Source organism: Echinops telfairi, unplaced genomic scaffold (assembly GCF_000313985.2).
Source record: "Echinops telfairi isolate 266 unplaced genomic scaffold, ASM31398v2 ScPeMD7_7468;HRSCAF=8506_0, whole genome shotgun sequence".
Lineage (NCBI taxonomy): Eukaryota > Metazoa > Chordata > Mammalia > Afrosoricida > Tenrecidae > Echinops > Echinops telfairi.
The window spans coordinates 68794487-68809144 of record NW_022111369.1 but is presented as its reverse complement, the minus strand read 5'-3'; the positions used below and the strand labels follow the sequence as shown (position 1 = coordinate 68809144).

The 14658-nt window shown below is 38.7% G+C and overlaps 1 protein-coding gene across 1 annotated transcript in view; it reads right to left on the bottom strand.

Annotated features, from left to right (window-relative positions):
* Positions 1-3009: 3009 nt before the first annotated feature.
* The window catches only part of LOC101641735 (transmembrane serine protease 11A), a 61563-nt gene continuing 49914 nt past the window's right edge, over positions 3010-14658 (bottom strand). The window contains 3 exon segments of the mRNA XM_045284345.1: positions 3010-3184; positions 5034-5176; positions 12270-12529. Coding sequence (XP_045140280.1) covers positions 3023-3184; positions 5034-5176; positions 12270-12529 — 565 coding nt within the window. The 3' untranslated portion in view covers positions 3010-3022.

Here is a 14658-nt window from a genome sequence, read left to right as displayed (position 1 = left end):
AAAAAAAAAAGAAAAGGTAGTACTTTATGAAACATATTTCCACTTTTAATATGTATGTATTTTCATATGTATCCATGGGCTGCTGCTGGAACAGTGGTTGAAGTGGTTGCTAACTGAATGGTCAGTTGTATAAACCCACTCGTTGCTCCTCAGGAGGAAAGGCGACGGCCTGCTTCCGTAAAGATTGAAAGCTTTGCAATGCCTTGGTGCAGATCTTCCCGGTCTGCAGGGTTGCCAGTGTCAGAGTCAACATGAGAGCAATGCCTTGGTGCAGATCTACTTGGTCTGCAGGGTCGTCAACATGAGAGCAGTGGCTTTGGTTGGGTATGGAGTTGTGATTTAAAGTTTATTTTTGCTGTATATTGTATCAAGATAGGTAAATTATACTGGAGGAATTTATTTACAAAACCTGTTCTCAGGATGATATTTAGTAATACTCTGTGAGCATATTCTAGTTTAGGCAGCAGTATACCAGAAAGATAAATCTCTATTAGAAATGATTACTTATTGACTAGCCACTCATTTATTCTGATATTTCTTTTAGAAGCATAATTGTATTCAAATTAATGAAGAGACTACATATTTTGAATAATAAATCTTGGAACTCTTGCTTACATTTCTGAAAATGATCAAAGGATTTCAGAGAAGTGGTTCTTAATTGGGGACAATTTTACCCATTAGGGGGCATATTTTGTTGTCACAATTTGGGCAGTTAGTGGTTAGATAGCAGAGACGCTATTTAAAACATCCCTCTATGCAGAGGATAGCTTTTCCTTTCCCCAACAAGGCAATGGTGAATCTCTGCAATTCTTGCAACAGTTGAAAGTAGTCATACTATTTGTTATCGAAATAAACTCAAGTCATATTGTTTATAGTTTGTCCTGATCATAAATTTTATTATTGGATATAAATATCTCCAAATACTTTATCAATCACTTATATATGTACCAGAATTAAATAATGCATGGAACAGTTTAGATATACAAAGTTTATAACTCTAAGATAATTTCTTGAGCTTTAACATTAAAAGTTAGAATTATTTTTACCACCATGATACAGAATATTTAATATACTTCTGAATATCTATATTATGAAAATCTTTATCTTCAGAGACTTGGTAGCCAGTTGCCTAATTGTTTCTCATCATTCAACATCCTGCTCTTAAGTGTTCTCAAATTTTAAACAGATTTGATAACAGTCACTGTATTTTGTATAGATATGGTGGTTCAATAAATGTACTGGTAATGAAGACTAAGGCAAAAGGGATTGTAAATGATGATAAGGGAACAAGGAAGATACATATGGATTTATGGACTGGAATTTAGATCTTACGCCTAGGGGGTCCTAAGTGCCTGAGGAGTTTCGTCCAATCATTCGTTCCTTAGCCTTCAGTTCCTTGATTCATAACACGAGAGCATGGGACTGTATGACTTTCACAGACGCTTCAAAATCTTCGAAATCAGAGCCCAAAGTACAGATCACTTGTTTGAATGGATTCTTAATTGCCTTTCTATTATTTTCTTGCCTTCTTAACAGTAGTATGTGAGTAAAGTACTCTGACGTAGCTCCATTACGCCAAGGGTTTGGTTTCTATTTGGACGGCAATGTGTACCAGACGCCTCAGGCTTCCAACCTGGACCTTTACCCGCATTGCCAAGCAAGGCTGGCTCTGTCGGTGGCTCCACTGCAGTCACAGGGCCTGCTTCCAGCCACTTGGTCCAGGGCACTCTGTGTGCTAAGTGCTCAGAATTGTTTTCTTTCTCTCTCTCTCTCTCTCGCTCTTTTAAAGAAAAAGATTAAACTAAATGTTATGATTATAATAGTCAGGATACTGACACAAAGCTGGGAGAGTAATAACTGGCTGTTCAATATAAGAAACTAAAAGTTGTCCTTCCTTTACAGAAGAAAAAAAAAAATCTTTGTTCTCTTAGGGCTTTCGGTCTTCCTCCCCAACCCCCCAGGTATTTCCACTACCATTGAGTTGATTCTAACTCAGAATGACACTATGTGACGCAACGGAACTACCCCAAAAGGGCTTCTGAGAATACAAGTCTTGTAAGGAGTCAGCAGAGAAGCGAGTTTGGCTGGTGCAACTTTGTGGTTAACAGCCAGACTTTGATCCTATTGCCCGCCACGCCCCCTCCACCCCACCCCACCCCACCCCACCCCTGGAAGCTAGTCTGACAACACTGATAACAATAATGAGAATATCGCCCTCTGGTGGGTCTAACTAGTAGGCGCGCCTATAAAATGCCATCCTTATTAAGGCCTGTTTTTTCTTGAAAAAAATAGTAATTTGAATAATTCATTATACACTCATTCAAAAGTTGTGCTTCTCTGGGTATAATATAGGCTAGAGATATGTTTGAGAAGACTTTGAAATGTTCAAGGAAAAATGGAATTGAAACCTAATGGATTTTTCCTACAACTCCTTGTGTGAATGTTGAAAATCACCCAAAAAGAGAGGGAAAAAGGGGGTGGGGGAAAGGAATTGCCTTCACTGAGATATCGCTTTTGATTTAGCACTGGTCGTTTTTCTAGGGCTAAGTTTCTTTTATGAGTATCCATAAACGGAGTCTAGATGTACTACTTTTTTTCTGTCTTTTTCCTTTTGGCAGAAGGATCTCTCTGGAAGACCTGGGAAAATAAGGGCAAGCATGTATTGGGGAGTCCTGAAAGTTTCTCACTTCAGGGGACACCTCGGCAAAGATAAAGGAAAATCTCCCGGTTACCCTTTCAGAGCTTACTTGATTGCTCATTTAGGCTCTAGCTCACAGAGCATGAAGAGTGCTGTATCTAATGTGTCTTTCAAGGAAGGCTAGAACAACTCATTTGTTTTCAAAGCAAAAATCCCCGTACATCGAGTATGGGTTATTGATTAATTCAAGTGCTTTTAAAATTAATTGTGACATGGGACTTTTGTGACTAGGCCATTTACTTCAATCTGACTTTATTGTACTCCAGATATTTGAATTCTTATACACGTATGATCTGCATACAGCTCTTTAACTTATAGGACGAATTAGAGACCCGTTTTTGAAGCAATCCACTCTCGGTAGTAAGTCACGTTGGTGTATACTCCAGGGCTGTTCTTTTGTCCACAGTTGGTTCCCCAGCTCACAATTCCAATGAGATACCAGGTATCTTTAAGATCCTTTGCAACCAAAGGTCCCCCAGAATCACCCTGATAATTAAAAATAAAGAAATCACCTAAACAAAAAGCTTAGATATTCTGATTACCCACGTGTTTTATTAATAACAGTATATGCGCATATTACTAATTATAGAATAATTAAATTAAATATATATTTCAAAGCTCTTTAAGGCTATAAATAGCTTTAACTTCCTTGTGACTTTCCTTCACCACGTTTTTAAATTGATAGCATCTTCATTTTGGGGTCACTTATCAGCATTTACATTAATATCACTTTGTAAATGTTATTCACTGATTAGTCAAGTGACATACTCTGATTACATTATCTTTCATGGGCAAATTTTGGTATTCTTGAATTAATAACAGATCCTACTCTGTTCCCCCCTACCGCCCCCACACACACACATTTTTGGCTCGCCTTCTATAGGGCTGTGGCAAATGCTGAATCCTCCAAAAGCGCTTCCAAGATCTACCATTTTTACTACTCCTCAAGAATGAGATAACTTGTCATTTCTTTTCCTCTCTGAAAATTTCCCCATCCATCACTCCCCTACTTATTTCCCTCACCCTGGCATATCCACAAATGTGCACACACTCACACTCACAAGCAAACACACACACCCTTCCCTTCTATCTGCTCTAACTTGGATTGGTTACTCTCCACGGCGTAGGCTGAGTTCCAATTCTGAGACATTCCTCCATCATTCGCTTGTGTGAGACCCATAATACTTTTGGACCCGAGTCTTCCTCTTGTTTTGGTTTACTCCCTCATTTAGAAGAGGTACCTCTCAGATTGTTTCCCAAGTAAGAGTGGGTAGGAAATACAGGTTTTGAGGCATGTCGTGTCTAAAATGCCTTTATTCTACCCTCACTCTTGCTAATTGGTTTAGTTGAAGTTAATTTAAATTCATTTTCCATTTGAATGTTGATGGGATTTCCCAATGTCTTCTAGCTTCAAGGACCACCGTGGAGAAGTTCTAAGTGGGTCCATGGATGCCTTTTCCTTCAGAACGTCCAGGGGCTTCTCCTTATGCCCAGTGTTCTGACATTTCATGATGCTTGGGGAGGAATCGGCTGTGCCCAGCACTCGCTGGACCTTTGTAATAGGAAAGACACCCACTTCAAAATCGAGAATGCTCATTATTTCTGTAAGGATTTAAGTTAAAAAAGCCCCCAGAAGGAGTATCTTTTATAGTTTTGAATAAATTCAAGTAAACAGCTAAGAACACTGGGAAGGGCATTAAGATAGTCATGACTCAGTCTAACATGCTTTAACACTGTGGACCGATTCTCTCTCCTGAGCCTTATGCTTGAGCCACAAGGGATTACTTGACCTTCCCACACATAGGAATGGTGATTTCACCAATTTTAATGACGGTGTTTCTCTTTTCAAAAATACTGCTTCATGATTCTATAGCAAGGTAAATGCTTTTTACCTTTCCTGGCTTCATTTAAATACCATATCTTTGATTATTGTTAAAAATGTGTTCCCTTCATAGAAGAAGTCTTCATTATATAATTTCTAACACTTTTTCACGCTTCATTGTGTGTGATGGTTCCCTTGCTAAAATACAAGCCCTTGAGGAAAAAGACTTGCTTAATTAATCCTTGGCCTTCTGGTTATAAAGCGATTTTACTTTGGCTGATTATTTTGTTCGATAGCTTCAAAAGCACTCTGTACTTAATTTTATATAAGAAAACATAAAATGTTATGTAAGAAAACACATAAATATGTTTGTGTTGTGATATTTGCGTTCAGAACTTGTTCATGTTGACATTATAGCTGTAGTTTGTATTAATATGAAGACCACAGGATATCTCCTCGACAGAATAAGTAATTTTGTGTTAGCAATAATGAAATAATTTCTTCTCAACATACCTTGCAAGCATCATAAATCCCTTCCAAATATCCAGCACAAAACATTCCAAATTTGATTTGATTGCCATATACATACGGTTGCCTGCACACATCATCACTTATGATTTTCAATCTGGCTTCTTGAAGATAATTTAGGGAATTCCCTTTAGGAAAAACAAAGTAATTTTAGTGTTTAAAAATCATCTCTTCTTTTTCCTACTAAAATTGGCAAAACAGAATAAGCAATCTCTACAGAAGAAAATTCTGGTTAAATCTGGGACATTTAAATAATAATAATTATTAATATCACTTTCTTACAAGCAAGTAAATATTTTAATTTGTTTCCCCTGCATAACTTTTGTACATTTACTTTAAAACAGTCAGTTTATTTTATTTAGAAAGGAATATTTTAAAGTATTTGTATTTGTGGATTCCAATTGTTCTTAGAAACTTTGTGTACCTAGACAATTTTCTCCCTTAAATAGATAAAATAACTCTGATATTATACATATTTATCTTATCCTTTACATTTACAAAGTAAGAGCTATCACATAATACAATTTAAGGCAGTGGCTTTATTTCTTATGCATTATAAATTTGGGGTTACAGAGTTTAAGCTAGCGTGTTAGTCTAGAAACCAATAATATGGTAGTGAGACCATCGCTGGGAATGGAAAGCTCACAATAGCACAAGCATCGACTCTTTACACCAGTGGTTCTCAACCTTCCTAATTCCGCGACCCTTTAATATAGTTCCTCACGTTCGTTGCTACTTCATAACTGTAATTTTGCTACTGTTATGAATCAGACGACCCCTGTGAACCGGTTGTTTGACCTCCACAGGGGTCGCGACCCACAGGTTGAGAACCACTGCTGTATATCAAACTATAATGTGAAAAGGGCTGTGAAATATTGGCAAAATAGTCTCCAAGATTCTGATGTAAACCTTTCCCTCTACGTATGAGTAGTATCTATGACTATAAATATAACCCCCAGGATTCGGTTACATTATGGAGCAAATGTGATGGGGGTTGCAGATTTAATTAAGGGCTATAATCTGTTTGACTTTTAAAAGAGACACATTTATACTAGCACTGAAGAAGCAATCCCTCGTGTGCTCTACATTGACAAGAAACTTTATTCTTAGAAGAAGACCACAAATCACAGATGAGATAGCTCTTAATCCCAGCCTCCATCTTGATTGCAGCATTGTGAGATCTTTAAGTAGAGCATCTAGCTGAGCCATGTCTAGACTGATGATGCACAGAAAATGTGAGATAATATATAATACGAAAAATTCTGCCTTCCACGGAATAAACTCTGACTCACAGAGATGTTCTAGGACAGAGTAGAATGACCCTGTCAGTTTCCCAAACTGCACATGTTTATTGGAGTGCAAGCCTCATCTTTCTCCCACAGAGTGGCTGGTGGTTTTGAACTGCTGGTCTTGTAGTAAGCAGTCTGGCCCATAACCCAAAATGTCACTAGGGCTCCTGAGATATAAATAGATGTTCAAAGATGCTAAGTGTGTGGCATTATTTTGCACAAAAAAGAAGAGTGGCACAGATAGTTGTGGGGTTTTTTTAGAATACCAATCCAGGATTAATTTTTGGAGAGGTGTTTACTAATGCTTTTGAAAAAGTTCTAAAAAAATATGTGTGACACTAAGAAAGATTCTTTAAAAATACTCCAATCAGTCAAAGCTTTGATTATATACATGCCACTTGTCATCCTGTGGTAGCTGGTATGTTGCTGGGATGGTGGAAGCTTTATCACTGGTATTCCAAATACCCATTGGACCATGCAGAGCAACAGGTTTCAGGAAAGCTTCCAGACAAGAAACAGAGCCCGAAGAAGGAGTAGGCTGATGAACTGGCCACGAAACCTGTATGAGAAGCAGCAGCACTTTCTCAGAGATCATGTTGGAAGAGGACACCCAGGGTTGGACGGTGCTCAAGGTAGGACTGAGGAAGAGCTGTGTAGTAGGCTTACTAGAAGAACAAAAATCCAGTGACTCATCTATGTGTGAGAAAGAGCTTTATATGAAGAAGTGATTATCTATCAAGAAGACATCCCAGTCTAGTACAACCCAAGTCCATGAGTCTGATACTAGTCCAGAAGTCCCAAGCCACCACATGCAATGATGCCGAATGCAGGAAGATCACAGGCCAGTGGGTGTTAAAAGTCATGTGGAGTCAAGGTCAGTGGAAACATGTTAGTGCTCTGGCAGTTCTCAGGGTGGCCAACAAGCACCAAGGTAAAGACAGAGAGTGAGGGAGGTTCCCTGGGCCCTCCTTATGAGAAGGCCAGGCCCACAAGGAAGCACCATCAGGCTGAGACCTGATTGACAGGTTGGATTACACCCCTACGCTTTATTCATCTTCACGTTGACATGAGTTTCTCTGACTACCACACATTGCACTCTCAACGTAGAGTTGCTCATCATGATATGGATGGAGGAGAGTCTACAAGAGTGAGGCCCTCAGGACCTTCCGTTGGTGATGGGGCACATCTCAAAAGGAAAAGAAACAGCGGTCAATAACTATTAATAATTGGAACTTGGAATGTATGCAATGTGAATCTAGGAAAACTGGAAGTCATAAAAATGAAAAGGAACACATAAAGATCCATGTCCTAGGTATTAATGAGCTGAAATGAACTGTTATTGGCCATTCAGAATCAGACAATCATGTGGTTTACTATGCCAGGAACAACAAATTCAAGAGGAATGGAAATGAGGACATTTTGAGATCTATCTTGAAGCAACAATGCTGCCCATGATAGGATAATATCTATCAGCACACAAGGAAATCCAGACAATACAATTATCACTCAAATTTGCGCACTAAGTGCTAAAGCTTGTGAAAAAGAAATTGAGTTTTACCATCTTTCATGGATTGATCAAATATGCAATCACTGTGCATGGATATTGGTGATTTTCCAGAGGAAGAAGCGGTAATTGTGAAACACAGTCTTGATGATAGAAATGAAGCTGGAGATTGCGTGGTAGAATTTTGCAAAATCAACGACTTGTTCATCTCAAATATCATTTTTCCTCAACACAAACAGTGACCATACACATGGACTTCTCCAGATGGGATACACAGAAACCAAACAGATTACACCTGTGGAACGGATCATCAATTGCTCAGAGGTAAATCAAGGTTGAAGTTGAAGATAAGCTGAAAGCAAGTCTAGGAGAGCCATCATCTGACCTTAGGTATATCCAAACAGAATGTTGAGAACATCTCAGAGCAGATTAGATGCACTGAACATTAATGACAGAAGAGCGGATGAGCTGTGAGAGGACATCAAGCACTCATACATGAAGGAAGAAATAGGTCATTAAAAAAAAACAGGAAAGAAAGAAAAGACCAAATTGGATGCTGTAAGGGCCTCTGAAACTTGCTCTTCATCAGAAGTAAAAGTTTGCTGAAGATAACTCACCAACAGTTGCAGCAATACATTGACAGAAGGCTGTCAGAAATCCAGGCTGGATTCAGAAGTGGACGTGGAACAAGGGCTATCATTGCTGATGTCAGATGGACCTTGGCAGACGATCCCAGAAAGATGTTTCATTGGGTTTTATTAACTGTGTGGGAATTTCAGAACACTTAATCGTGCTCATATGAGGAAACCTGTACATGGATCAAGAAGCAGCTGTGCATAAAGAACAAGGACATGCTGCATGATTTAAATTCAGGAAAAGTGTGCGCCAACTTCATGCTGAGCAAATTCTCAGAGAACCTATATGAAGAAGAACAACTCTCAGTATGCACATGGCACAACCTTGCTGGCTGAAAGTGCGGAGGACTTGAAGTGCTTGCTGATGAAGGTCAAGGGTTGCAGCCTGTAGTATGAGTTGCATCTCAGTGTAAAAACTCAAACTACACTGCCATCAAGTTGAGGCGGATTCACAGGGACCTGCTTGTGGGTTTCTGTGACTTACTATTTACGGAGGAGAAAGCCTCCTCTTTATCCTGTGCTGTGACTAGTGGTTTCCATCTTCTGACCATCTGAATTGCAGCCCAGCGTGTAACGACTGCACCACTAGGGCTCCTTGGGACAATAGTACAATAGTTAACATCATGTTAAATGGAGAAAGGATGGAAGTTCTCAAGGGTTTATCTTGCTTGGTTGGATCCACGATCAATGCTCATGGAAACAGCAGTCAAGAGCTCAAAAGACATGTTGCAGCAGGTGAATCTGCTGCACAAGACCTCTTTTAGAGTATTGAAAAGCGAGGGTGTCATTTTGAGGACTAGCATGCAGCTGACCCAAGTCAGTATTTTCAATTGCTTCATATGCTTGTGAAAGCTGGACATTGAATAAGGAAGAAGAAAGAAGAATGGATGCATTTGAGTTACGGTATTGTTAGAGCATTTTGAAAGTACAATGGGCTGCCAAAAGGACAGACCAATCTATTTTGGAAGAAGTAGAGCCAGAATGCTTCTTAGAAGTTGGCATATTGTGACTTCATCTCACACTACGTTTGACAGGTTATAACGAAAGACAAGCTGCTGAAAAGGACATCGTGCATGGTAAAGTAGAGGGCAGCGCACAGGGGAAGGGCCCTTGACAAGCTGGACGGACACAGTGGCTGCAAGAATGGGCTCAAACAGAACAATTGTGAGGATGGCGCAGGGCCAGGCGGTGTTTCATTCTGCTGTGCACAGGGTTGCCATGGGTCAGAACCACCTCAGTGTCACCTAACAACAACAATAATGACATTATAAATTAAAAACACCTGAGATACTAGTGCTGGCAAGGTTAAGGTAAAGTCAACAAGCTATATATTATAGGAGGCAGTGTAAACTCAAAGTTTTTAGAAAACAGGATTCTAAGATTTATTTCAAGTTAGAACACTACAGCCCATATATTCTAGATATTGCTGAATAATTTCTCAATTACTATAGAAATGATTAAAGGCATTTCTCACAAACTTAATTTTTCAAAGCACCAGCTTTATATTTCATTAAATGTTTCTATTTTTATCTTCACTCATTTTCACACTTTATTGTTTCTTTCTGCTTACTTTGAGTTTATTTTAATGTTTTCAAACCTATTCCAGTAGGAACTTAGATTATTGACTCAAGAGTTTTTTGTATATGCATTTGGTACCATGTATTTTCTTTCTACTCTGATTAACTGCATTACAGAACATTAACATGTTTTTAATTTAATTGTATGTTAAAAATATCCCTTAAGATGTCTTCTTTGATATATAGATATAGAGGTATGTTGTTCAATTTTTAATAATTTGGAGAAATCCCCTTGTATTTTTGTTATTGCTTTCTATTTTGATTCCACAGGGTCAGATAAAGTATTCTGTATGATTTCAATTCTTTCAATCTGTTGAGATTTGTTTTATTGTGTAGGTGAATCTACCAGGGGTGACTGAAAAACATGTATTCTAAAAATATCAAATTTTTGTTCTAAAAGTATCAAATAGTATCTGCTGTTTCTCAAAAAGGCATATTTCCGTATCAAACTAGTGTCATGGTAGAAGATTATTCTTCCCATCAATTCAAAGCGAATTTGAGATGTCCTACCATTATCAGCAAGCATATACTGTAAATCCGATCTTAAGGCCTGTCAGCAACAGTGTAGACAATGTGGTGTCAGGACTTCAGCTTTGCTCAGTCACTCCCGGGACTCACAGGCAATGGATTATAGTTTATGTGATTCATAATATGACCCCAAAGAAAGCAATGGGTACCTCATCTTTTATAATGTAAAATAAAATCACATGGGACAGCCAGAGAAAACTCAGAGACTACAAACCCTATTGCCAATCACATGAGTAAAATATCTTATTAATATCTTATTAGGGACTAAGTATAAATAGTTTATTATTAGTACTTTGTTGTATATAAGTAAATTGTATAGAGGTCTGTAAATACATTTTACTATCCTCCCAAGGCACGTTTACCTCTTCTCAAGCCCAGAGTTCAAGAAATCCTCAAATAACAATTATATTGGTACTTGGTCCAGATTATAAAATCAAAGTGTGTATGTGGCCCAAAATACATTCAAAAATGAAATCACTTTTATTTCTTAATTCAATTTCTTACTAGAATAAGTTCGTTTATTAAGGTTAATCAATTTCGAGGGGTCTATATAAGCATTGCTGCAAAAGACCTCTTTAAAGTGTTAAAGAGTAAAGACGTCACATTGAGGACTACCTGACCCAAATCATGGTCTTTTAACCACTTCATAGGCATGTGAAAGAATGGGTAATTAGTAAAGAATATCAGAGAGGAATCGATACATGTCAATGATCACATTGGCAAAAAGCACTAAAAGTATTGTGGGTTGGTAGAAGAACAAACTGGTCTGTCTTAGAAAAAGTAGAGCCAAAACGCTCTTTGAAGCAAGATTTTGAGACTTGGGTCTCATGTCCTCTGGGGATGCTGTCAGGAGAGGTTGGTCCTTGGGAAAGGACATCATTTTCAGTAAAGAATAGGGCTAGTGAAAACGAGGTAGCTGCAACCGTGGGCTCCAGCCTAAGGATCAGGAGAAGAGTGTAGGACTCGGCAATGTTCCACTTTGTTGTACATAAGGCCATTATGAATCAAAACTGACTTGCTGACGTCTCACAATCACAGCACACACGCTTTGTACGAGCCCTGGTGGTACGGTGGGTTAAGCATTGGGCTGCTGACCAATCGATCAGTGTTTGGAAGGTACCAGTTGCCCCAAGGGAGGGAGAGGAGGCAGTCTGATTTCAAAAATATTTACAACCTCAGAAGCCCTCTGGATAACTATAGTGTTGCTATGAATGAGAATGGACGTGAACGCTGTGGGTTGATCAGCTTTAGGGAAACCCCGGTAACACTGCGGTTCAACTTAGCTTAACCAATAGGTCCATGTGTCACATGCACTGGTGGCTCTGTCAGAGAGAGATGCGGCTTCTATAAACATGACAGCCTGGAAAACTCTATGGTCCAGCAACTAGATATCGAGAGCCTGGTGATGTCGTATAAATTCTCAAATTCGACAGACTGAAGCCAGGCATCCCGAGACAACCAAATGACAGGTCCAAATTTGTCTGCCTCCTGTTTGTTTTTTTGTTTTTTGTCTGTTTGGGTTCTTAGTTTTTTTAGATTCTGAATTGAATTAGCATCACTTGTGAAACAAAAACACAGACAAATCCAAATAGGCCCTTTGGAAACGGCTGGCAAGGTAATAGGAAGGCGGATTAAACTGCACTGCACTCAGTAGGGCTTCCTGCTCGGCTATCTTGTGAGGTACCCACCACCGTAGAAAAGGGCTCCGAATCCTGTGATGTAGACAGTTGAATTTGGCTGAAAAGACTCAGAAGCTGCTGGCAAACAAACTCGGCGTATGTCATCAGTAAAGGTGACTCTAGGAGAGAACTGTACAACAGCAATGTCGTTTTCTTGTTCTGGAGAATTATATCGCTCATGGACAATTATTCTTTTGACATTTCTTTTCATTAGAGGAGGATCGATTGTTGTTCCAAAGCTAACAGTCCATGAACGTGGATTGGTGTTACTAGAAAGAGTTAGAAATCAACAGAATATATGAACTGTACAATAGTAATTATATTTAGGCAAAAGGAAAAACATCCTGTGGTTATTTGGTTACAGTTAAATTTTTCTTTTACATTTATAAAAGATTCTATTGCTACTATTTTGAAAAATCAAATATATAAAAATGGCATTTAGAGCTGAAATCTGATACATAACATTAGAAGTTTATAAATAAAAGGCCCGTTCGTTCATTTTTAGTAAATACATCTTTAACATCTATGGATGAGGACATATTTGAAGTGCTTGGGGGTATAGTGATTAATAAAATCAAGAAGGTCCCTGCTCACAAGATGATTAGATTCCAGTTATGAAAAAAGATGAGTAAATTAATAAATACACAAATAACTTTGATATTGATATATAATACTCCTTCATTTATCCTTTCAGCAAACCGATACTGACTATTTATATGCGATGGTGTCATATAGTGGTGGCTAAGGTTTTACTACCATGCTGGAGGCTTGGCCGTCAGTATCTGAAAATACTAGCATGGCAGGTTGCGCATGATGGGCACGTTTTAGTGGTGCTTTAGACTACGACAGACTAGGAAGAAGGAAGAGGAAACCCACTTCTGGAAATTCAGAAACTGCACATTTTTGAATAACAGTGAAATGTTGTCTGATATAATGCCAGGTAGGAAGACACTCAGTGTAAGGTTGAACAGGAGTTTCCTCCTTAAAGTACAGTCCACTCCAGCAGTGACATGAATGGAGAAGAGCTTTCAGGGCGTTCAGTTGCTTATGTGGCACAACTCAAAGGGAAAGGATACTGCCACATACATCCGTTAATAATACTGAGAAGAAACCACTACAAACATTCATTAATTATTGAAACATGGGATATACAAATATGAATTTAGGAAAATTGGAAGTCCTCCCAAATGAAATTGAAAGCATGAATATTGACATCCTATTCACTGATGAGCTTAACTGGACAGGCACTGGCCATTCTGAATCAGACAGGCAGATGTTTTACTATGTCAGAAATGACAAATTTACAAGGAAGTTTGTCACTTTTATCAAAAAACCCCAAAAATCTATCCAGAGGTACAATGCTGTCAGTGATAGAATGTGCCCACAAGGAAGACCAGTTTAATACAACTGTAATTCAAATGTAATTCAAATGTACACAAAAATCACCAAAGCCAAAGCTGAAGAAATTGAAGCTTTCTATTAATTTTTGCAGTCTAAAATTGACCAAACATGCAAGAAAGAGCCATTGATAATCACTGGTAATTGGAATTCAAAAGAAGGGAGCAAAGAGGAAGGAAGAAAAGTTGGAAATATGGTTTTTGTGACAAAAGCAATGTTGGAGTTCACTTAATAGAACGTTGCAAGATCCATGACTGCTGGTCTTGGAAATACCGTTTTTACCATGAATAGTGACTACACCCAGGGACTTTGATAGATAGAATATTCAGGAATCAGTTCCACTACATCTGTGGAAAGGGACGGTAGAGAAGCTGACTATCAGCAGCTAAAACACAGCAGGAGGCAGACTGTGCAACAGACCAACTGTTTGTATATAAATCAGGTTGAAGCTGAAGGAAATGAAAACAAATCCACGAAAGCCTCGCGCTTTTCCAGAGACTATCTAGAGCAGCAGTTCTCAACCTGTGGGTCGCGACCCCTTTGAGGGTCAAACAACCCTTTCACAGGGGTCGCCCAATTCTTAACAGTAGCAAAGTCACAGTTATGAAGTAGCCACAAAAATAATTTGATGGTTGTGCGTCACCAGCACACGGGGAACTGTATGAAAGGGTCATGGCATTAGGAAGGTTGAGAACCACTGAAGAAAGGATTGGCACTTTGAGTACCAGTAAATGAAGACCAGAGAAGTCATGGGATCCCACCAAGAACATCGTGCATAAAGAAAGCAAAAGGTCATTGAGATAACAGGAAAGAAAGAAAAAGCAAATGTGCATATCAGAAGAGACTCAGAAACTTCGGATCAGTAGAGAAAAACTAAAGCAAAAGGAAGAATTAATGAGGTAAAAGAGATGAATAATAAATTTCAAAGGGCTCTTCAAGAATTAGGGTATTATAATAAAATGTACGAAGACCTGGGGTTAGAACATGCTCAGCATTTCTC